We start from the raw sequence: 25,383 nt of genomic DNA on the forward strand, positions 1-25,383 counted from the left end.
CACTCTTCGACTTTCAACAGCAGTCGCGTGCTTCAGCCTTACTACTCAAACAAGCCCCATGGTGCTGGAGGTTGGGAGATTATGGAGAAGTGATGGACCATGATGTTTGTGTGCCTCTGCCCATTGTAAATGGCTCAGAAGAGTAACTTACTGGCAATTCGCCAAGAATCACTACTTTGACTACTTTAAATATACTTTTCCGTTATGCTTACATTTCTAATATGGATGCATAACACATTGGGGCTAGTTAATCTAAATGACTAAATTGCTTGAATGTTTCCTAACCTTGAAAGTAGTCTATGAAGAGGCTGCAATCCCTTTATATCTGACATACAGTATACTAGTCATGTTATGTCAACGTGTTTACTTTTCATGTAGCTACACCTTTTGGAGCTTAAATCAATCCATTTGTCACACCCTGACCATAGTTTGCTTTGTATGTTTCTATGTTTTGTTTGGTCAGGGTGTGATCTGAGTGGGCATTCTATGTTACATGACTAGTTTGTCTATTTCTATGTTTGGCCTGATATGGTTCTCAATCAGAGGCAGGTGTTAGTCATTGTCTCTGATTGGGAACCATATTTAGGTAGCCTGTTTGGTGTTGGGTTTTGTGGGTGATTGTTCCTGTCTCTGTGTTTGCACCAGATAGGGCTGTTTTGGGGTTTTCACGTTTCTTGTTTTGTTAGTTTGTTCATGTGTAGAGTCTTTATTAAAGAACCATGAATAGAAACCACGCTGCATTTTGGTCCGCCTCTCCATCAACTCAACTACCCCCTCCCTTCCTCCTCTCATACGGTTTCTAAACCTTTTCATCAAAACAATGTTTGGAAAGACAGTTACAACGCAAAGAATGAATGGAATGTTTTAAAATAATTTATTAGGAATTTTAAAAAGTGTTTTTTCTGAAGAAAAAAAAGAAAACAGGAAGAAAAATAACTGAAAGAGGGTTACAGTGTTGACAAGAACATTACCTTTCAGAGTAAACACAGAATCCAAAGGCTGCAACACCGTGGCAACCAGCAGGCTTAGAAAAATATCCAAATCTACAACTTGGTGATAGAAATTGACAGTGCCTCTTTTTCTTAAACTAACCATAACATTAAAACACTTTATTTTGACCTCCCAGTGCAACAACGTAAAATTTCTGAACAAAACAATTTTGAGTTCTCTTAAAAAAGTATATTGCTTCTTTTGAGTTTCATGGCTACAGTCTGTGTCGCCCAGTAGATATGTAGTGTCTCTGTCGGTGTGGAGGAGGGGTTGAGAAATACATACAATCTCATCATGGAAGAGCCTCAGGACCACCTCATTTAGAAATGAACAAATCCCTTCCACACACCGAAAGAGACAAGGAAGTTCAGTAACAAACCAAAATAGCAGTAATACGTTCACATTTACCACATATGTATCCATTCCCTGACAATACATTTCACACATGATGCCAATAAGTGTGACCACATATAGCCATACAATGCACACACACACACAAACGCGCACTCACACACATCAACACAATCTGCAGAAGAATTGAGTCGTAAAATCGTACCATTGTGAAACTGTTTTACGACTGTTTCTGCATCCTTGTCCTTCATTTTCCTTTACAACCATTACATATAAAAAAAATGATCATTCTAAAACAATAAAATAAAACAGTACCAAGTAATGAGGATAGAAACAGCTAGTTTTTCTCATATTAAAGGAGTATCCCAACACCCGCGTCTCCCACGTTAATGTAACATCTCAAGCTTTCTCTCTCCCAGTGCTGATAAAAGGGATTCCTGGGTGAATTCACAGTATAGGAGAAAACCCTTTCACTCTGACAGGGTCAGGCTCACAACCAAGACAACTAAATAATATGAATCAAACAATACATCAGTAATAAACCCTCCCATAAAACTATATCATAACTTCATGTTAGTGTCATGAATGTTGTCCAGTGGAAAGAGAATGATAAAACTGACTTGACAAAAACACAGTTTGTGTCTGACAATACCTGTGATGATGACTGACCTCCCGTATCTATTATACTATGATATGGAACAGTCTGGATTTCCAGTCTGGGTTTCCAATGAAACTATAAAACCATCTGCTGAAAACAAATACCATCGTACCATTTCCCCTGCCCTCCCAACACCCTTCATTTTTTTGCAGAATCCAAAATACAGTTATATTTACAATATTTTACAAAAACAGACATCACACGGTTCAATCTGACTGGAAATAGACTCATGACTATCAATTTTGTTACTTTGATCATTATTAGTATAACAAATGCTTGTTCAAAACCTACCAAGATATACATTTTCAACATTGAAATACGTTTTTTTTTTTTTAATTCATTAATCAGACATTTTCTGTTAAAATTCAGTATGAACTAAAAGACAAATATACACTTATTCAATAGAAATTATTGTTCCAGTCCTTCACATATTTCGTACCTGGAGATCACTCTTTTTCCCTCTCCGCCTCTCAATAAAACACCTTCTGACAAAAAAAATCCCAAAAACTAAACAAAGAATCAAGACATATGAGATTACATTACAATTTTCACAAAACATTTAAGTGAAATAAAACAAAAGAAGAAAGTAGCTAGAATTATCTGTATGTCTTTCTAATACAAGCAGAAACATTTTAAAGGTTGTTGTTCCTTTCTGCTAACTACAGTAACATGTTAGACAGGAGGTGATGTTAAGACAGAACACAGGAAGTCTGAAGAAGAGAGATCCTCAGCGGGAGGAGGGGTGGGGACATCAGGGGTCAAGGGTCAGGGTCCAAACTGCAGGGTCACACAGCCAGAGAGGAGTAACCATAGAGAGTCGGATCAGCTCAAAGCAGTTTCAACTCCTTCCATCTCTCAGATCACAGAGCTGCGGAGAAATGGAGACAATGTTTATTTTATTTTCATGTTTCTATTAGACAACATATCTATACATTTGTTACAATAAATGTACAGAAAGTTAGAGTGATTCATTTGAATGGAACATGACACTTCTGAGTATGTGATGCTGTGGGTGGGTGTAGTAGCAGACTCACTCTCTCAGTGATAGCCGTTAGTGAAAGCCGTAGCAATCAGAGGGCCCTATAGGGAGCAGTCAGACACACAGGAGTGATTAGAGGGCGCGCGCAGTCATCACAACACAACACAACCACCAACAACACCAATATCACACTCAACAATACAATAATACAACCCTCACCAAATCTGCCAGACAAGTCTGTCAAAATAGACAGTATAGATAGAATATCATTACACGAGAGCAACTTTACTTGTTCATTTGACCTTTAAAGTCAGTCACACAATGACAAACAGTTGCTCATACAGTCATAACTATGGGGTTTTGTACTGTGTATTTATAAAGTGTATTCTTGACATAGCTCATTCTAATATTTCTACTACTGTACATCACATTTTAGTTACACTGTTTATTCACCGGATATGTATTTACAGTGCAGTCAGAAAGTATTCAGACCCCTTGACCTTTTCCACATTTTGTTACGTTACAGCCTTATTCTAAAAATTATGAAATTGTTTTTTTTCATCTATCTATTTCAAACAAAGAATTTTTGATTTGACTTGATATTGCATTCAATCTATAAACACATGCCAAGATCAACATCTTAGAAGCACTGCTATGAGGCATAGATATTCTTCCTATGACAAACTGAACAGATAGTTTGCATTACCAAAAATGAATAGGGTCTAAAATACCTACGTGATAAGGGCTGTGTCTTACCCCCAGACTATGGCCAAACCCAGTGCTTGGGGAGGGGCTTGCAGCGCTGAGGTAGCTGCTGACAGCAGACTCCTGATTGGCTGCTGCATACAAGTCTGCCATTGGCCCAGGGCTGCTGGTTCCCAGGAACCCTCCTGAACGAGAGGGGGTGGAGCCTAATATATCAAATACAGATGCAAATAAGTGGACAGTCACAGAAGAAATACTGTACAACAACCAGACAATTTCTCCATTCAGTCATACCCTGGCAGAGATACAGATGACAGAGGTTTTCAGTCTTTCAACCCCTCATACCAGTGGAGGCTCCTCAGAGGAGGAAGGGGAGGACCATCCTCCTCAGTGAATTTCAGAAAAATTGTGAAACATTAAAAAAAAGTATTCCTTTTTTGATTAAACTGTACTAAATATATTCACATCACCAAATAATTAATTAAAGCACACTGTTTTACAAAGTAGGTCTACAGTAGAATCAACAGCCCTCTGTAGGGTAGCACCATGGTGTAGCCGGAAGACAGCTAGCTTCCATCCTCCTCTTGGTACATTGACTTCAATACAAAATCTCATGGTTCTCACCCACTTCCATAGACTTACACAGTAATTTCCGGAGGACGTCCTCCAACCTATCAGAGCTCTTGCAGCATGAACTGACGTGTAATCCACCCAATCAAATGATCAGAGAATGAATCTAGAACATTTTAGCGGCCCCCTTCGTGACAGCGAAGAGGGGGAAAAAAGTTTTAAAGTTAATTTTGTTCAATTCTGCACATTTTGCCATGGGACGTAGAGAAAATGTTGCCATTTTAAAGCAAGTTTGCTGCAATTCTACACATTTTGCCAGGGGGTGGAGGCAAATGTGTACCATTTTTAATATGATAACTGATGATCAAAGGGCCCCATACCGGTCAGTAATCGACCATGCTTACTAAAAGTTTAGATAGCTGGCCGCTAGACTAACTTACCAATCAAAAACATTTTAGTTGACATGATCTAATTGAGTGAAAAAATTGCACCTTGTGTATTCTATTATTCTAACTCTCAACAGTAAGTTCTAGTTTTTAATTGGTCCGCATGCCGCCAGTTGCCCATCCCTGAGCTTGATGTGCGAGACGGTATTGAACGTGTCACTGTCTGTCACCTTGATTACTCAAATTTGTCTCTTGGACCTGTGCACCTACATTGTAAATGTTTATTCGTAGGCTATGTTGTAGCAACCTCATGATGGGTATAGGGAGAATCTGAGTATCATGTAGTGGCCTAAACCTATCACTGTTACATTGAACTGGGTGAATGGAATATGAATGACAGTCATCCAATATGCTGTAATAGAAGAAAAATCGTCGTCCCTCATCTTAAACAGCACCGACATACCTCTAGCTACTGCTGCTGCCGCTGCTGCCATTGGTCCGTATGCCGACAGAGGAATGGCTGACAGGGAAGAGGAGGTACAACAGGTTACACATCCAGCCTCAGGCTACAAAAACATACATGACCTCTCTAGACAAGTCAGTCAGAAAATGACTTTTACCATTATCATCGACATCATGTCAAAACTCTAACATATGGAGCTACATAGTGATGCAGGTACACTACCATTCAAAAGTTTGGGGTCACTTAGAAATGTCCTTGTTTTGAAAGAAAATAACATCAAATTGATCAGAAATACAGTGTAGACTTTGTTAATGTTGTAAATGATTATTGTAGCTGGAAACGGCAGATTTTTTATGGAATATCTACACAGGTGTACAGAGGCCCATTATCAGCAATCATCACTCCTGTGTTCCAATGGCAAGTTGTGTTAGCTAATCCAAGTTTATAATTTTAAAAGGCTAATTGATCATTAGAAAACCCTTTTGCAATTATGTTAGCACAGCTGAAAACGGTTGTTCTGATTAAAGAAGCAATAAAACTGTCCTTCTTTAGACTAGTTGAGTATCTGGAGCATCAAATCAAAATCAAATTTTATTAGACACATGCGCCGAATACAACAGGTGTAAACCTTACAGTGAAATGCTTACTTACGAGTCCCTAACCGACAGTGCAGTTAAAAAAATTACTGATAAGAATAAGAGATAAAAGTAACAAGTCATTAAAAAGCAGCAGTAAAAATAACAATATATACAGGGGGTTCCAGTACAGAGTCAATGTGCGGGGGCACCTTATTAGTTGAGGTACTATGTACATGTAGGTAGAGTTAATTAAAGTAACTATGCATAGATGACAACAGAGAGTGGCATTGGTGTGGAGAGGGGAGGGGCAATGCGAATAGTCTGGGTGGCCATTTGACTAGATGTTCAAGAGTCTTATGGCTTGGGGGTAGAAGCTGTTAAGAAGCCTCTTGGACCTGGCGCTCCGGTACCACTTGCAGTGTGGTAGCAGAGAGAACAGTCTATGACTAGGGTTGCTGGAGTCTTTGACAATTGTTAGGGCTTTCCTCTGACACAGCCTGGTATAGAGGTCCTGGATGGCAGGAAGCTTGGCCCCAGTAATGTACTGGGCTGTTCGCACTAGCCTCTGTAGTGCCTTGCAGTCGGAGGCCAGCAGTTGCCATACCAGGCAGTGATGCAAATAGTCAGGATGCTCTCAATGGCGTAGCTGTAGAACTTTTTGAGGATCTGAGGACCCATGCCAAATCTGCATCAGCATTTGTGGGTTTCGATTACAGGCTCAAAATGGCCAGAAACAAATAACTTTCTTCTGAAACTCGTCAGTTTATTCTTGTTCTGAGAAATTAAGGCAATTCCATGAGAGAAATTGCCAAGAAACTGAAGATCTTGTACAGCGCTGTCATGTTGGCATGAATGATCCGGGAGACAGGCGCAGGAATGCGTAATAGTTTTTTTTATTCAGCCAAAATTACGGCGTGCCGATTAAGGGCACGGGGACGAAGACCAAACAAACACGTACACAAAAACACAGGGTTGAAACCCAATGATTGTCCCATGATTTTCCCATTATGTCAAGCAAAGAGGCACTGAGTTTGAAGGTAGGCCTTGAAATAAATCCACAGGTCCACCTCCAATTGAATTTTCCAAGCTGTTTAAAAGCACAGTCAACTTAGTGTATGTAAACTTCTGACCCACTGGAATTGTGATACAGTGAATGATAAGTTAGATAATCTGTCTGTAAACAATTGTTGTAAAAATGACTTGTGTCATGCACAAAGTAGATGTCCTAACCGACTTGCCAAAACTATCAACAAGAAATTTGTGGAGTGGTTGAAAAACGAGTTTTAATGACTCCAACCTAAGTGTATGTAAACTTCTGACTTCAACTGTATATACAAATACTAATCAGTGGGAATAGGGGACAGGTGTGTGTGATGAAAGTTCCGGAGGGATCCGTGACAAACCGTGTGTACTACTCCCTTCACAGAACAGCGCAAACTGTCTCTAACCAGAATAGAAAGAGGAGTGGAAGGTCTCGGTGCACAACTGAGCAAGAGGACAAGTACATTAGAGTGTCTAGTTTGAGCAACAGATGCCTCACAAGTCTTCAACTGGCAGCTTCATTAAATAGTACCCGCAAAACACCAGTCTCAACGACAATATTGAAGAGGCGACTCCTGGATGCTGGCTTTCTAGGCAGAGTTGTAAAGAAAAAAACATATCTCAGACTGGCCAATAAAAATAAAAGATTAAGATGGGCAAAAGAACACAGACACTGGACAGAGGAACTCTGCCTAGAAGGCCAGCATCGCCTCTTCACTGTTGACGTTGAGACTGGTATTTTGCGAGTACTATTTAATGAAGCTGCCAGTTAAGGACTTGTGAGGCATCTGTTTGTTTCTGGCCATTTTGAGCCTGTAATCGAACCCACAAATGCTGATACTCCAGATACTCAACTAGTCTGAAGAAGGCCAGTTGTAATGCTTCTTTAATCAGAACAACAGTTTTCAGCTGTGCTGACATAATTGCAAAAGGGTTTTCTAATGATCAATTAGCCTTTTAAAATGATAAACTTGGATTAGGGGCGGCAGGGTAGCCTAGTGGTTAGAGCTAGTAACCGGAAGGTTGCAAGTTCAAACCCGGGGGCTGACAAGGTCTGTCGTGCTGCCCCTGAACAGGCAGTTAACCCACTGTTTCTAGGCCGTCATTGAAAATAAGAATTTGTTCTTAACTGACTTACCTGGTTAAATAAAGGTAAAAAAAAAAAATCTGCCGTTTCCAGCTACAACAGTCATTATTTAAATGTCTACACTGTATTTCTGATGAATTTGATGTCATTTTATTGACAAAAAAATGTGTTTTCTTCCAAAAACAAGGACATTTCTAAGTGACCCCAAACTTTTGAACGGTAGTGTATATTAACAAAAACACTGATGAGTGCAAGCCCACGACTCTGTAGTATGTAATTACTGCGTAATTACTGGTGTCACTGTGTAATAACTCGTTTGTAGCACAGTAAAGGGGAGTGTAGCAGACTGACAGCAAGCTGCTTGTAAAGGCCAGAGGAGGGACTGACCTGTGAGCTCAGGGGGGTGGGATGATGTCAGAAGGGGGGTCCTCTCTAAATGGAATTCTAGAACAAAAACATCAGAGTGCTGTTGAAACACACCACCAGTGAGGCAAGGGACACACTTATCCGTACACACACACACAGACACACAGACACACACATACACACACACACACACACACACACACCTGCAGGGAACACACAACTAGGGTGACAACAGGGGAACACAACACTGAGCTGGAGAGATGGAGTAAGAGGAAGAAATGAAAGAAGAGAGGGAATGGGAAGTGGCAGATTGACGTAGCCGAAGAATTCATTTGCCTAACTGGTCATACAAGCCTAATACATTAGGATGGATTAAGAATATACTGGCCCTCACAAACACAAACACACCCACTCTCTCTCTCTTTCTAACACATACAATCACACACAAAGCATGCAAAGCATATGTAATTCCACTCCCTGATATTTACAAGCAGCCAATGACACACACAGAGTGCTTTATGAGCTTCCATGGAGGCATGTGTGTGTATTGGTTAAAGAGTTTGTCTGTATTTTGTGGGAGCTATATACAGTATGACGAGTCTAAACACACACCAACTGCAAATGAATAAATCCTAAGAATTACACAACCATTGTCAAATGATTGGACTCCTCTACTGATCAGTGATGGTCCAGGGAACGGGCAAAATGGCCAGGATTGACTCAAGGGAGTATGAATGGGTGGAGGAGTAGCTTCTTACCAGGGAATTGATAGGTATATCCAGGGGTGATGCCAGTGTAACTTCGACTAGCATATGTAGCTGCCTGGAACCCTGGGTAACCTATGGTGAAAGGACAGTCATGGGTCTGTGTTTGAGTGAAACAGTGCTGCCCCCTGCCTGTGAAAGAGGATACTGTCAATGTAACAACAGGTTCATAGAAACAATGCAGTCAATGACATTCTCTAGTCTAGATCAGCCAATAGGATATTTAGTGTGTGTATGCTCAGCCCACAGTTGATCTAACTTAACAACTGTATCCTTGACTATAATTCCCCTTGTCCTGCCAATGTCATTGTGAATATTGCAGTTCTCAGACTGAACAGTAGATGATGGTGGTGTCATATAACCCCAAATGACAAAATTACATGCTGATTTCCTTACCCTGTAAGCAGTCTAAGGATAAGGTATAACAGCAATCCATGAATTGGTGAAAATTGCTAATATCGGTACCATAAATTCAATGGGATTTTTGCCACAAATGCTAAAATATTAGCATTTGGAAACTAAGCCAAAGCATGGATTGCTGTCATACCTTGTCCATTGACTGCTTACAGGGTAAGGAAACCAATGTGTCATTTGGGATTTCATAAATAGCAATATTACACACATACAAGCACTACTTTACCCTAAGACCATAGATTGCATAAATTCCAGGGTACAACATTAAACTCATTTGGTAGTACATGTTTTAATAGACTTTTCAGTTCAGGCTCAAGTATGGAATGATCTTATTATGGGGATATGATCCTATAAAGCGTATGACATCTGTCCCCTAGCGGCTGTACTTTCTGTGGTAAATGATCTCCACATGATGTAAAATATGATATTACGAGAAGATTCTTTACAGCGTTTCAAAATCATTTGACGATACGGAGTAACAAGATATAAGGGGCCACATCATTATCGTTGGCATTACTGTCGTCCTCATCGTCACTATGAGCTTACCCAGCATGCCGATACCCAGCATGAAAGCGTCCATGCCATAGGGCATCACCCGAGAGCGCCCCCTGGCCGAGCCCATGGGTGACATCACTTCCTTGGGCTGAGCCTTCTTACACTCCACCTGTCAGAAACACAAGAGGGGAAAAAAACAGTCAACAATTGTACCTCTCACAATTACATTGTGTATTGAATTACGAAGGATTGATTTACGCCCTTCTTAGCTCACCATTTTGTTATTTATCTCATGGAAGTGGATCTCACACACTTTATCTACCACGTCCTCATTCTCAAACGTGACAAAGCCAAATCCTGGAGTAGACAAAATACAAATCATGTATGTGAGGAGGTTCAACTCGTGAAGCATTGTGCAGGACACAATGGATTAAAGCTCTTGTTCCCATTACTGAACATCTCAGACCCAAGTTTGGGTAAATCCCTTCTACTGTCTCTAGGGGGTTAGAGTGTGGGGCTAATGCACTGCTGCTAACCCCCTCCTGTATTAGGTCCTGTAATAACTGCTTAGAATGTTGGCACCCTCCCCCCTCTGGGGTGCTGTTCCTGGCTCATCCCCTCCTCCTTCCCATCCCTCCTGGCTAGGCCAGCGAGCCTCCCCTCCTCCCTCAGCCTAGTAAAGCTGGTGGGCTGTCATAATCGATCAGGCCCAGGGTGGGGAGGAGGAGCTTAAGGAGGCTTTAACCTGATCCCGATTAACGGACTAATTAGCCTAGCCTCGTTCCTCTCCTCATGCTCAGTTCTTCCTGCTCAGCCTATGGGGGGGTAGTGGTTTTTTCCTACTAGCATTGACTTTGCTGATAGTTGCTTTCTGGAGAAAAGTTTAACTTACTCCGATTGTGATACGTGGTTGTCTAACGTAGCTACATTAAGATGAATGCAATAACTATAAAAGTGTCTGCTAAATGACCAAAAAATTGTTGTTGAGGATACAGAGATGGAGTCTCACCTCTGTGTCTGTTGGTGGTCTTGTCAAACATGAGCATGGCATCGTCAACCTAGACGAGACAAACACAGAGTTGTACACACCTCAAACAACGCACGCTCGCACCATATTGTCTGACCTCATCCCTTCTCAAGTTCTGCAGGGAGGCTCAGCAACAGATGGATAGAAAGGGCAGAATGAGGAGGAGGGGGGTTACAAAGGCGGAGAGGGAAGGATAATAAGAAAAAAAACCTGAAGAAATCTTGAGGGGACATTTGTGGTGCATGGGCACAAGATGGTCGCTAGGAAAGGCTTCATTCAGGCCAGAATTAGAAACCCTTCACTGTTAGATTTCCTGCCTCTGAACTGCATTGTCGCAATCTCTTTGAAAAAGAAGACATAATCCATCCTTGTTCCCCCTACTTTCGAAAGTTTGCCCTTCCCATGGCAATTGTGCAAGAAGTTCTCCTAAAGAGCTTTATCGGGCAACAAGCACTATTTGTGAAGAGAGAGAGAGAATGTGTGAGAGAGAGAGAGAGAGAGAGAGAGAGACAGAGGGTGAGAGAGAGAAACAGAGAGAGTGGTAAGGGGGTACAATAAGTAAAGTAAAAATGTGGGCAAGTATAGAATTGATGACAAAAATAGGGACTGGGGAGAGAATAGACCATAGTGAGGTAGAGATGAGTGTGTGTGAGAGAGTGAGAGGAAGAGAGAGTGAGAGAGAAGATACAGTGTCGTGAGATAAAGGTGGAGACTGAGAGTATGGGACAAAATAGGGAGGGAGGAGAACAGAGAGAGACAAAGAATGGGAGCAAGAGAACAAAGAGGTGTGGAGGCTTTGTCTGTTGGCAGAGCCAGCCATAACTCCTCCTCTCCTTGTGCCCTTTCTCTCTCCCTCTCTGTCCCCCCTTCAAAGTGAAGAGACCCAGGTATATCCTTCAACTGAACACAGACTAACACCTTTCAATACAAAATCGAATTTAAAAAAGCATGAAATATCACACACCTATTATAATTCAAATAAACTCCAAAATTCTAATAAACTCCTAAATTCTAATAAACTCCTTTTCCACATAAAATGTGTTTCGATTTGTAATAAAGCCATTGAAGGGTGTACATGGTTCCACCTAACTTTTTGCCAGAACCATTGACAGGCCTATACGGTTCCACCCAGAACTGGTACATTGTGTTAGTGTCAGTGAGTGTGTGTGTGTGTTCGTGATTGGGGATATCATTGGGCAGCTTGCACGCAGAAAGGTCAAGGGTGAGGGAGGAGTGCCTCCAGCCAGTGTGAAAGAAGACCTGTTGGTCTTAGCCCTCTCAAATCACTGACTCCTTCCACTCTGACATTTCCCTATCACCCCTCCTGTCTCCCTAACCAGGACTGCCTCTTTCTAGGCCAAGCCCCATGACACAGCAATGAAACACCACAGACAACGTCACTCCACGGTTTACACCACCAAACTGTACTGAATTAGAAGCTGAATTATATGCTGAAATCTAAAACTCGCAAAAAGGCAGAACTGACACGTAAGATATGTTATTCACATGTGCTATAGAGTCATCAACAGAGATGAACCACAAGCACCCAGTGCAATTCAAAGTTAAAACAGCAATAATGTCCTCATTTAACATTTAACTGTCCTTTAAATCTAGATATTTCAAACACGGGACCTTTTAATGGCGCACTGGACAATATTTCCCTCTTCCACCGCTCATCCTCCCTGTCATTCTCTCCCCATCTCTCTCTCCACCCCCTTGTCCAGAGCAGGACAGAATACAAAAGGTCCAGTGAGGCAGTATAATCAGGAACTTCCATGGATGGCTGGAGCCTACATTTCTCAATCCATCCATCTCTCTCATTCCATTCATGCTGTTTTATGATTGGGAGTGAAGCATTTCATGTGTCACATGCAGTATTGTATATGATAGATACAGGAAGTACCATTTCAACTATCAAGACTTCGAATGTAATATTACATAATCAAACTCTGCCCTGACTGACTAGACTAGACTGGCTAGTGGCTGACTAAACTACATAAATGAGCTTTGCCTCAGCCTATTACTGGGGTTGAAAGCTAATCTAGTTAGCATCCAGGCTCATTGGGTTATCTGATTTCCTATTGAATTGCACCGTACCTACTTCTGTAGGTTACCTGCGGCCACTATTTTAGGTTTTGCCTGTTTAAAATAAGTACAGTGTCAACAAAAAGTAAGAATATTTTGAAGATTCAACAGAGGAGTAAAAGTGCTCCTCCTTATAAATACTAAACTCCTGTACAAACTAACAAAATATTTGCCTAGCTTTGTTCAAATACCTAATAGTCCCACTAAATCCCTGCACCCCATCTCTTTGGCCTAGTTCCCCTCCCTCTCTCTCTCTCTCTCTCTCTCTCTCTCTCTCTCTCTATCACTCACCCTTCATTTATTCTCTCCAGTCTACATTTCAAGACCCTTGGAAACTATGGTGGGAAGAGTAAAAACAGTAAACTACGGATATTCAAATAATTATCTATGAACTGATGACAGGCTGGAAGTGAAAAGTATGTTGGTTTGGGTCTGTTTTGACCGTTGGTCAACGAGTGTTATTGTTACACAACTCCTGGGTTGACACCCCCCCACCCTCAACACAAAACCCCTTGCCCGCTGAATTACTTGGGGACAATGGGCAAGCCGGGTCACCACGGTAATGGGCCAGGAGGGGGTTGGGGTAGAAGCAGCTGTTACATCAGATTAATTCAGATTCTGATAATCCCTCCCCACCATTGCCACACACACTCACTCCAAAACTTTTTTCTCCCTATTTTCCCTAACTTAGCCTAGTGCTCCATACCTCCCTAAGCCTGTCCACTCTGGTTCTACTCTCTCTATCCCTCTTCTCCTCCACCCCTCCCACAAGTAACTCTCCTTCCTTCCAAGGCAACTCTTCTATTCCACTTCATTTTTACACTTTCCTCAGCAATCAGTTTCATCTAAACAACAAAGATGTGAGACGTGTTGAGGAAAACACTGCCATGGAGGAGGATACAACATCACACTCATCTCCACTCCCTCCTCCCCTCAACAACACAGTCTAAGAAACAGATCCACCAGCCCTCCAGTGTCCGGTCTGGAGCTCTGTTGGTCGGCTACTGTGTAGCAACCTAGCCGTGCCAAAAGCCGGACAGGAAAGCCTATGTAAATTACGATCGGCATAAATCCCCAAGGTGAATTATTTAAAAGTTCGCTACAAATCTATATATTTAATTAAATAGTGATCTACTACATCTGTCGTCACACAGGACCACTTGCTGACACAGACCAATCACGGGTCGGCAGGCTACGAGAAGGCTGCCGGTTCACTCTCTCAGGCAGGATGAAAATGACTACATCGACCATGATCCTTTGCTAGCTACGGCCACTTTCACAATGACATGTAAAGATTTTTTTGGTGCCATCCAGCCCCATTCAGCAATAAGGCGCCCTTCAAATTCAAATACTTCCGGCTTCATGCGCCATCAGGAGTTTTCCATAGGAATACGTGAATGACGTCAGCACTATTACTATCTACTGGTTTTAATGGCTATGAGATTTAGAGACGTTTACTAGGACAGGGGTTCCCAAACCTTTTCACTCAGGCCGCCCTTCCAGCATTGGGAACATCCCACACCACCCCTGCACGTGCACCCGCCACATCTATTTCTATAGGCACTATTCATAACACAAACTGTTGTCGGCAGAGAGAACATTTTGCAGGTTTAAAGCTTTTTTCCTGAAATTCTACACATTTTTGTCATGGGTGCAGAGATATTGTGCAGTTTTAAAGTACATTTTCTTGCAATTCTATACATTTTGCCATGTCTAATGTGTATTCATGTGATATTTAAGTGACTCAAACATTTACAACCAAATCTTTAGGCTAAAAAAACCTAGCTAAAAAACATGAGCTGACATGGGCTAGTTGATCTGGACTTTTATGACAAGTTATAAATAGCTCTTTAAGGTATAGAATGACTGACATGACTGTACTAGGGCTGGGAAATGCCAGGGACATCACGCTATAAAATTGTCACAGTACTCAGGTGCAGATACAATATGTATCGCAAGTCTACAGGGCATTTGGAAAGTATTCAGACCACTTCACTTTTTCCATATTGTGTTATATTACAGCCTTATTCTAAACATGGAATACATATTTATTTACTCATTAATCTATACACAATACCCCATAATGACAACGCCAAAACAGGTTTTATGAATTTGTATTAAAAATAAAAAACAGAAATACCTTATTTACATAAATATTCAGACCCTTTGCTATGAGACTCGAATTTGAGCTCAGGTGCGTCCTCTTTCCATTGATCATCCTTGAGATGTTTCTACAACTTGATTGGAGTCCACCTGTGGTAGATTCAATTCATTGGACATGATTTGGAAAGGTACACACCTGTCTATATAAGGTCCTACAGTTGACAGTGCAAGTCAGAGCAAAAACCAAGCCATGAGGTCGAAGGAATTGTCCGTAGAGCTCCGAGACAGGATTGTGTCAAGGCACAGCTCTGGGGAAGGGTACCCAAACATTTCTGCAGCATTGAAGGTCCCCAAGAACACAGTGGCCTCCATCATTCTTAAATGGAAGAAGTTTGGAACCATCAAGACTCTTCCTAGAGCTGGCCGCCCAGCCAAACTGAGCAATCTGGGGAGAAGGGCCTTGGTCAGGGAGGTGACGAAGAACCTGATGGTCACTCTGACAGAACTCCAGAGTTCCTCGGTGGCAATGGGAGAACCTTCCAGAAGGACAACCATCTCTGCAGCACTCTACCAATCAGGCCTTTATGGTAGAGTGCCCAGAAGGAAGCCAATCCTCAGTAATAGGCTCATGAAAGCCCGCTTGGATTTGCCAAAAGGCACCTAAAGGACTCTGACCATGAGAAACAAGATTCTCTGATCTGATGAAACCAAGATTGAACTCTTTGGACTGAATACCAACCTGAACCTGATCGGACATCTCTGGAAAGACCTGAAAATAGCTGTGCAGTGACGCTCCCAATCCAACCTGACAGAGCTTGAGAGGATCTGCAGAGAAGAATGGGAGAAACTCCCCTAATACCTGCTTGTAGTGTCATATCCAAGAAGACTCAAATCTATAATCGTTGCTAAACGTGCTTCAACAAAGTACTGAGTAAAGGGTCTGAATACTTATGTAAATGTAATATTTCATATTTTTTGTTTTATTTAAAAAAAAAATGTTTTTGCTTTGTCATTTTGGGGTATTGTGTGTAGATTGATGAGGAGGTAAAAAACAACAATTTAATCCATTTTTAGAATAAAACTGTAACGTAACAAAATGTGGAAAAAGTCAAGGGATCTGAATATAACGATAAAGAATAATTACATGTTGGCACACCATTTAAAAAGAAGCTTGAGGCCAAGCTATAGGAGGAGAAATACCGAAGTGTTGGTGCCGGTACAACCGACTAGCGCTAGCTAACGTTAACTACCTAGCAAGCTAAATAAAACATTTTAAAAAGTCACATTCAATAGCAATACTAGCTCACATGCTGCTTACCTTTCCGAACTGGTCGAAATACGCCTTAACATCCTCGATGGTCGTGTTCACGGACAGACCTCCAACAAAAATCTTCTTGGTCCGAGTCACTAGCTGCAAGGAGAAATGGGTCAGTTTATTAATGGATGGAGAATGAATTCATGAATGAGTAACTGTGATAAAATCAAGGGTTAAGATCAACCATTAATGGTGGCTGTCGTTGGGTAGCCTGGTATTGTCCATCATATGTTTGTGTCATCATCTCTCATGTGTTTCGTCTAAATTCTAAAATAATTCAGGTGTCAATGGCAAAACCACGAGCAGGCATGTTTCCAATCTCCCCTAAAGCTCCTAAAAGATCGCTTTGCATGACAAATAAAGGAATCAGATGAAATAGCTTTGCCCATGTATAACCACAAAATGGTCATAGACTTTATGTTGATCTTTATGCCATCCTGACCAACAGTACAGTACATTATTAACATACTATTGCACTGCTTACGTAGAAAATTACTTCTGCTACCACAATCAGCATTAATGCCGGGGAACTTGCCGTATACACTTTAGGCTCTTGAGAATATACCATGTACATTATTGTGCTGTATAAGGTGTTAACAAAAGCCACTTGATCACATAAGAGTGTACGGAGCACAGTGATGTCACAGGAGCAGTCATGTTCATCTCATTACAAGGCATTAGCCCAGATAGAATGTGAAGAGCTAAACACAGCAAGCACAGGCTAACCTGCTCCCTCCCAGCAATGTCATTCACACTGGACTGATTAAGCCCTGACAAATAATGACTAGACTGGCTCACTCACCTTGGGCTGGGCTCTACGCGGGAACGCAACTTTCGGATCAATCTAGAGGAGGGAGTTAAGAGGAGAAAGGCCTGTTTACACACACAGCTCAATACAGATCAACTAGCCCATGTAATCAGGTGGATCTGTGTGAACCAAGTCCATGGTTATGGTCTCTTTGATGCTGCTCCTTGCCTCATCCTGTAAGGGTTCCTTAGCATGGGTGTTTGGGTTATAATGCTACACCAGTACATAGGTCATTATGAGACCTAGAGGAATAAGACAAGTAGAGGATAGATAGAGGGGTAATTGTTTCCACAAGGTGGGGCATAGAAGGTGAAACAAATGTTGAGTATAAAATGTGCTTTCTCTTTGAAGAAATGTTCTCTTTTCAGCATTGTTGGAAAACACCTGTTGTTTACGAAGCATGTGACAAATAAAATGTTTTGAATTGAAAGAATCTGCTGGTATATTTGGAACTAATTCTCATTTTAACTTCATTCTAACAATAACCCAATTGGCCTACACCGTGCACTGGCCAGAGCTGGTCTCAGATGTACTGAACACGGATCCAACCTCAGAAGTGCTGATCTATTGGTGTGCTTGTGCAGGTAGAATATGTGGGAATGTTGGAGTGACAGAGGCACAGAGGTGCCTCTCCTCTCTGGCCCGCCTGCCCTCCAAAGCCCTCTCCTCCTCTCGTCACCAACATGTGACATGTGATCTCCTGGAATCTCACACAGGCACTACAATCACAAACACATCTCACCTCCGCAAAAAAAGGACAGAGAAAGAGACAGACACAGTGAGCTAAAGAAAGGGAGAAACAGCACAGAGGAAGACAAGGAGGGAGAATGGACGGATGCAAACAGAGGAGAGAGCCATCAACCTCACACACTGACAGCACATCAGCCTCATTTTGTTTGTGTTTGTTTGTTTTTGCCTCCCTCTCCCACTAAGACAATATGATGATCTTGTGCGCTATTTAAAAATCAACCGTGTTTTCATCACTCAGTTCTTCCACTGTGTTGACCTCTGCTCTAAAAGCATCAGTATACGTGAGAGCTAAGCTATCACTTACAGTGCAGAGACTGAAATATTGGACATTTTATGATGATGATAATAATAATACTAAATAAATATAATAACAATGCAACTACATAAACTGTCAGTAACACAAAAGCCAAACCCATTTGAATTCATACATTTACAATATAGTAATTTACTCAGATTGGATAAAGAGTAACTACACCATGCCAAAAAGATGCAACTATAGAGACTATAGTACAGCAATTGGAGACCTCTAGCTATAGTATTAGTCTATACTGATCTAACAGAACTAAAGAATGACTAGACTACTCCACGCTGTACTGTTGTTATGCTACGAGACAGTAAGACAGTACAGTGCTAAGAGCACTATATTAGTCAGTAACCATGACGGGGACGAGCAACAACTACAGTAAACAGCTAGAGCCTCTATGGTAAACCACATGTGTTTACCAGAGTAAAGTACCGTGTTTAGTCTACATGTGTAGTGTAGACATCACGGCAGGTTCTATAGAGCAGTGTGAGAAGGCTAGGCTAGACTGGACGAAGTATCGGATGCAGAGTCTACTGTTTAGTTCTATGGTCTCTAGACTACTCTGATAGTCACCTCCAGTCACCAACCCTCCTGATGTCCAACACTCCTGTGCACATTCAAAAACAAACAAACAGACAAAATCAACATAGAGCAACCAACACACATCCATGGGGGGAAATATGGACATTAGACAGGTGAGGTAACTTTTTAATAAAATTATTTTTTTTAAACAAAATTCATGTCCAGAATAAACAATTGATTTTTAGAAAAAATGAAATGCCCCCTTTCTTCTATATTTATGACAAAATAACAGACATAATCATGCAAATTGAATAAAAAATCTTATGATCACATATTTATTAGATGGTAACAGTTCCAGGATGCTAAACGTGGCAGCGGTGTTGGTGTTGGAGAGACAGGCCGTAACCCAGGCTCACCCCCACCGTCCACAGAGCTGAGTCTAAGAACAAGGCAAGGGGGTTTATCAAATCAGAACAATCCCTTTGATCAATTACTGTCCAACCATAGGCAACAGTTGGTGAGGTGCACGACCCAGCCTTAGTTAGCAACACACACAAACTCAGGGGTCAAACACACTGTCAAGTAACATATATGTGACTCAGAAGTACAACCCAAGCATTTTTCCTTCAATCCTATTAGCTGCTTTGTATATCCATACTAATCACAGATGGGGTGATCCCTCCTGCCACCTTCCCTCCCTTCCTCCTCCTCATCTTCTTCCTTCTGGGTCAGCTTGTAAGTCTCTTCACATTAGGGTGAACTGAAACATCGTATTCTATAATCAATAGAATTATTGATTTTAGGATGTCTCAAACTGCTTTGATCTAACCTGGATGATTTTGAGGACAGGTGAATATGTTCATTGTCTTAGGACTGAGCACCTGCCTTGTGGGTGCATAGCAGGTGTGGGACTGCACCAATGTCCATATTCAGGACTGAGTCCGACAGACACAGTTCTCCATGTTTAGACAGAATATGTTCTACAAGCTGCAGGGGTCTTGAACACTCTGTAACTTGAAGCACTTGAAATGTAACTACTGTTTTTATCATCAATATACTGTATATCTGCCTATTGAAGTATCATTGTGCTAAAGCTATGCTGGAGAAATGTAGGATGACATAATATCTTGTAAAACAAATTTTCCCACAAACACTATTCTAAACCTTTAACGTCCAATGTCACTCAGATAGGGCCATGTCTATCAAAATCCCATAGCAGCCAACCAGTCTATCCCGCTCCGTCAACTTGTGTCAACTAGGACCCAAGAACATTTAGTTGTAGACACCATGGGGAGCTAGTATAATCTTACAACAACATAATATAATAATTCTGCATAGATGGGTAGATGGGCTACTCAAGTCACTAGCAGACAGTGTGCTAGCAGCTACAAATAAAAGTCCATTAATTCCTCTCCAACTCTGAGAATAGTTGCCCTCTACTCTCCCGTCTGAGTAAACCTCTCTCCATTCTTGTCCTGGAGCATTTCAGTCTGTCAGAGCATGGCACATTCTTTCTGTTGCCACTGGAGAACTCTCTAACAGGATAACCTGCCTGTGGCTGAGAGAGAGGAGAGGGGGCAGGGTATTCTCTCTAAACTAAAGCCTACTCTACTCACCATCCCACCCCTGCCGCTGGTCACTGAGCCTTCTCCTTGCCAGAAACACACACTCTAAAGATGCCACAGAGCACCATCCATGCAGAGCACAGTCCCACCCTGTTACCAACCACACTCAGCCAAGCTCCCTCCAGCTGACATCACATTGATCTAACCTATTATTGCTCTAGGGTTTTGCTATGAGCTTAAACTGTTGGCTAGTTTGGTATTGAAGAAATTATCATTTTTAAATATGTTGGTTTTGTGTCCATTTTCTTTGGAGGGAAGTATCATGGAGACAAAAAAGCCATGGCGACTAACAATTAAAACCATTAAGTTATCATCATGCCAAATCAGACTGCTGCAGTAACTTTTGATTTGGTCAGACTTTGGTATATTGATTATACACAAACCACTTTCCATACTTCTGTACAGAATGCTTGTGCAAAACTACTGTACCACTTTGAAACTGTCCCGTTCCCATCCCATGAAGTGCTCCACCCTAACTATGACCCCTTTTAATCCTTCATTCCTTCCTGAGTGGTGTCCTCTTAAGTGTCTACAAATCTTCCTTGTGTGTATCTGTAGATATGTTGAGATGGTGTCCCGCTCCAAACACAAAATGGGAGAAAGAGCCTCAACACACTTCAATACACTGATCTACCCCCAGCCATCACTGATCTACCCCCAGCCATCACTGATCTACCCCCAGCCATCACTGATCTACCCACAGCCACCACCACTCCCACCCTGTAAGGGGGAACTCAGCCGTCCCTATGGCGACCAACGGGCAGCATTGTTCCCAGACCAGCCCACATTCATTACTGACAAAGACACACACACACACACAACAGAGTTTACAAACACAAGTTACACACATTCCCTCACGCACATGTACACGTAGAAACAGGTCATGTCTGAAACAATGGGGCAATCTTTGATTTGGCTAATGAGGTTCTGAAATGTCTTTTAGTTTTCCCACAAGTGATCATAATGCCATTCCATATGGTAGTGGTTGTTCTGACACTCCCTATGGAATAGCACCTATATGATGTTAGGAAAATCACTATCTTGCCCCAACTACATCAACATCTGCAGCTTACTGGTTTCAGGGTGCAGAGGCACAAATTAATTAATAGATTTGTTCACATAAGACATATTTGCAAAGTGAAACACAAAACAGCATGCGGAATGTTTGATGATGAGTTTGCTATGAAGCAGAGACTGTGCTATTGAGCACAACCCTGTCTGGGTCCCCCAGTTACCATGGAAATTGACACTGAGTAACACTTTCTTGACTGTTTCACTGTGGGAGGGTGAGGGGAGAGAGAGCACATTCTGTAGCCCAGTCTATTCCTGAGCTTTCCTCCATGGTTCAACATGTACATTTTAGATCCCATTACACTTCACGTGTGAAGAACACTTGCAAATCACAATGGGAACAGCATTCCAAAGTATTTTACTAGTAGCCTCGTTTATTAGTCCAATTTAAATTAAAGTTAGTAATGGCAACTTCTTTAATAGTGCCATATAAAGGCAATAGTGTAGGCCTATCTATATTTACTTCCTGTTTTATTTATATTCAACTTATTTCCTAGAGATGATGCAAGAACTTTAAAAAAGTAGAACAAGTAGTGTATGTCTAAAAGACTATTCAAAGTTACCAAACTGCTACAGCCATTTGCAATAATGTTTCAGTTAGTTCTTGAGAGTGGAAACAGTAATAGTATTGGGTGAAATGGAAGTGATACGACTATAAGAGTATGCTCGTCTACATGAACACTGTTAGTAGTTTAATAACTCACTGTTTTTGAATCCAACTCATGCCTGGTTACTGCCGAAACTGAATCCACACCGGCCTGGTCAACAAAAGTGACAAATCCAAAACCCCTTCAAAAAAAGATCAGAATATACAATCATTAAGCACAAAGAATCGACACAGATAATAATCTGAATGTGAATGAACTAGACCTATATCATTACTAGCAGTTGAACTGTTGTGTTGTGACTTTCTAATAGGGCGCTGCACCGCGGACGCCTCCCTCACCTCGAGCGCTTTGTAACTGGATCCCGCATCACCATGCACTCTTTCACCTCGCCATACTTGCAAAAGTACTCTTTCAATCCCTCTGAAATAAAGAATAGTAAGAAATTGTGCGCCAAAAAAATGTATGTCCGTAGCATAAGCCCACAGCAGGTGGTGTGTGACATATAGCCTACTACGGCAGAATTGTAGCCACCATTGTTAAACTTTCTGATGGTCGCAGTCTGTGATTGTCTTCAGACATCAACAATGCTACTGTCCAGTGTCCAGAAATGAGAACGTAAAATAAGGGATGTTTAAAGTTGACAATGACAGCCTATACAGAACATGCTCCCTTAAAGTTACATCAACCTACTTACCGCATAAAGAGTCAATTATGATCCAATGACAGAATCTGGACAAAAGTCATCCCCCAAGAGATGCTAGAAAAGCTCTCTTACTACGTTATAAGCGTGCAATTATTGTCTTGAACAGTCTTGAAGAATTATTGTTCAAGACTTATTGGAATTATTGTCTTGAATTATTGTCTTGAACCTGTTGCCAAGGTTTATCGATCAGAACTTTTGTAAACTCCTTTTCCAAAATGCCACACATTTTTCACGGATTTATAGCCTAAGGCCAGTTGTAGTTTTTTCTAATTACTTTAGGATTGGTTTATTTTCAACTTGGCATTCTTTATTGTATCCCCCTGTAGGCTTCTGATCTGTGTTGCGCTTTGATTTCAGCATTGGACCACAGATTTGATTTATATAGACCGCAAGCGAGAGCAGTAGCCTACAAGTAGCACAACTCATTCATCACTTTTAGAAATCTTGAATCAAAACAATGATTTTTACAGATTCTTATTTCCAACTCTCACTTTGTATTTTAAACAGCTTCATAACTGAGAATTGTATAAGATAATAAACGGCTTAAAGTTTGATAAAGTTTTGAGGCGATAATAAGCTTACCTTGTGTCGTCTGCCAGCTGAGACCGCCTATAAACATTTTGCTAAAAAAAAAGAACACATGCAAAAGTGTAAATGTAACATGTAAGCTTTGATGTTAGGTAACGAGGACAGTTAAATTATTTAGAAATGTCGACCCGTTATATAAGTTATTATAAGTTATAACACCGTTATTAAAACCAAAATATATTTTCTCTGTCCACAAAAATACTATGAATGAGCGGTCTCTCAGAAGATGAGCACTGCTACCAACAACACAAAAAGTGCGAGCATGCTCTCCTTCATCTCAATACTCCAATAGGAAGTTTCTTTCAACTCATGGGCTTGTCTTGAAGGTGTATCCGATCTCAGCACTAGGTAGAGCCGACGGGGAAGGTAAGTTTACCATGGATCGTGAGGGGAGTCCGTGGATGACAGGCTGCTCTGGCTCCTTTCCATCTCCATTCCGTGCCCGTGTGTTCAGACTGTACCGTGTGGAAAAACAGGCAGAGTGGAGTGATGGGGCGGGGGTTTGGCCAAGGGTTTTAAGGGGGGAACGGGCTGTTGCAGAGAGAAGGGAGGAGTATATCGGGCTCAAGGAGAGCTGGTAGACTCCTCCTCTCCCTGTGCCGGCTAGTTCCCCTCATCCGCGTCAGCGGTGCACGGCTCTATCCTATACATTATTTCGAAATTACGCACGCTTATTTTACGCACGCTTATAAATACAACAATTTCTTAAAATGTGTAAAAGATACAAATAGAGATATCAATAAAGGTATTCTAATTTGGATAAATGATAATATTGTATGAAATAATTGGAGTTATATGTATTTTTCAAATCAAATCAAAGTTTATTTGTCACGTGCGCCGAATTCAACAGGTGTAGTAGACCTTACAGTGAAATGCTTACTTGCAGGCTCTAACCAATAGTGCGAAAAAAAGGTGTGTGTGTGTGTGTGTGTGTGTGTGTGTGTGTGTGTGTGTGTGTGTGTAGGTAAGTAAAGAAATAAAACAACAGTAAAAATACATTTGAAAATAACAGTTGCAAGGCTGTATACAGACACCTGTTAGTCAGGCTTATTGAGGTAGTATGTACATGTAGGTATGGTTAAAGTGACTATGCATATAAGATAAACAGAGAGTAGCAGCAGCGTAAAAGAGGGGTTGGGTGGTGGGACACAATGCAGATAGTCTGGGTAACCATTTGATTACCTGTTCAGGAGTCTTATGGCTTGGGGGTAAAAACTGTTGAGAAGCCTTTTTGTCCTAGACTTGGCACTCCGGTACCGCTTGCCATGCGGTAGTAGAGAGAACAGTCTATGACTGGGGTGGCTGGGGTCTTTGACAATTTTTAGGTCCTTCCTCTGACATCGCCTGGTGTAGAGGGCCTGAATGGCGGGCAGCTTAGCCCCAGTGATGTACGCACTACCCTCTGAAGTGCCTTGTGGTCTGTTGTGGTCTGGGCACCAAATATCATGCCTGTTTAAGGTATTAAGCTTGGCCATATTAATATTTGAAAATAGAAGTAGACGTGTAACGTGTGCTACTATGACTTCTGCCAAGAGGTCTGGGCCTTCATGCCACAGGCGAGATGGAGCTTGCCCAGTTATTGCATGACCACTGGACCATGATGGCTGTTTCCCCTCAATCTCTACAATGGTGTCAGTGATGGGATATTTCAAGAGTTTCAAATGTCCTTTTGTAAGTGGGCTTCAATCTGTAAGCATTGGATTTGTTAAACTTGTGTGCCCACTCCTTGATAGATGAAAATGCACAGGAGGTAGTGCACTCTCCCTATAACCTCAGGGTTTCTGGTTCAAACCCCACTGTGGGTGCTCCCCCTCACTAGGTTTAACTGGGATTCTCTTTCAACAGGTGTCTTGAAAAGAGAGTCATTTTTTATTAGTTTGACAAATGGTTTACAATGGTTTACAATGAAACAATCCTACATTGAATGTGCTATCATCTCTTCATTCAGTTGGATAACAGGATTGAATGAGCTGGCCCACAGGCCTAATACATGTGCTTGAGTTCACCCAACTCACTAAGGTGACACA

The 25,383-nt window shown here is 41.5% G+C and overlaps 1 protein-coding gene across 19 annotated transcripts; it reads right to left on the bottom strand.

Moving 5' to 3' along the window:
- Positions 1-857: 857 nt before the first annotated feature.
- LOC109878474 (RNA-binding protein Musashi homolog 1) lies at positions 858-23,861 on the bottom strand. Of its 19 annotated transcripts, none has more exons than XR_004208602.1 (15): positions 23,733-23,847; positions 23,351-23,391; positions 22,404-22,485; positions 22,162-22,246; positions 18,813-18,846; positions 17,180-17,221; positions 16,381-16,473; positions 10,857-10,905; positions 10,122-10,204; positions 9,899-10,016; positions 8,933-9,013; positions 8,196-8,252; positions 3,714-5,159; positions 3,034-3,079; positions 858-2,867 (listed from the first exon to the last, which is right to left on the bottom strand). XR_004208602.1 is itself a non-coding variant. In XM_020470738.2 (15 exons), exons 1-14 carry the CDS (start codon positions 23,789-23,791, stop codon positions 3,038-3,040), a joined length of 1,023 nt encoding a protein of 340 aa, XP_020326327.1. In that variant the 5' UTR covers positions 23,792-23,861; the 3' UTR covers positions 858-2,867; positions 3,034-3,037. The 19 variants fall into 19 exon arrangements, 15 of the variants coding, with proteins under 15 accessions (XP_020326327.1, XP_031675203.1, XP_020326320.1 ...); XR_004208605.1 differs by having other exon boundaries at positions 3,735-5,159; positions 8,933-9,070; positions 23,733-23,844; XM_020470738.2 differs by lacking the exon at positions 18,813-18,846 and having other exon boundaries at positions 3,735-3,868; positions 5,103-5,159; positions 23,733-23,861.
- Positions 23,862-25,383: the final 1,522 nt, after the last annotated feature.

Source organism: Oncorhynchus kisutch, linkage group LG3, assembly GCF_002021735.2.
Source record: "Oncorhynchus kisutch isolate 150728-3 linkage group LG3, Okis_V2, whole genome shotgun sequence".
Lineage (NCBI taxonomy): Eukaryota > Metazoa > Chordata > Actinopteri > Salmoniformes > Salmonidae > Oncorhynchus > Oncorhynchus kisutch.

What these genes read in the sequence shown, in the direction of transcription:
- LOC109878474 (XM_020470696.2), bottom strand. Translation starts at nt 23,791, where the DNA reads ATGGAGATGGAAAGGAGCCAGAGCAGCCTGTCATCCACGGACTCCCCT. An exon ending in CGCGTAGAGCCCAGCCCAAG is followed by an intron (nt 16,474 to 17,179) that starts GTGAGTGAGCCA and finishes TTCTCCTTGCAG; the next exon opens with CTAGTGACTCGGACCAAGAA. An exon ending in GGCAGCAGCAGTAGCTAGAG is followed by an intron (nt 3,890 to 5,102) that starts GTATGTCGGTGC and finishes TTGATATATTAG; the next exon opens with GCTCCACCCCCTCTCGTTCA.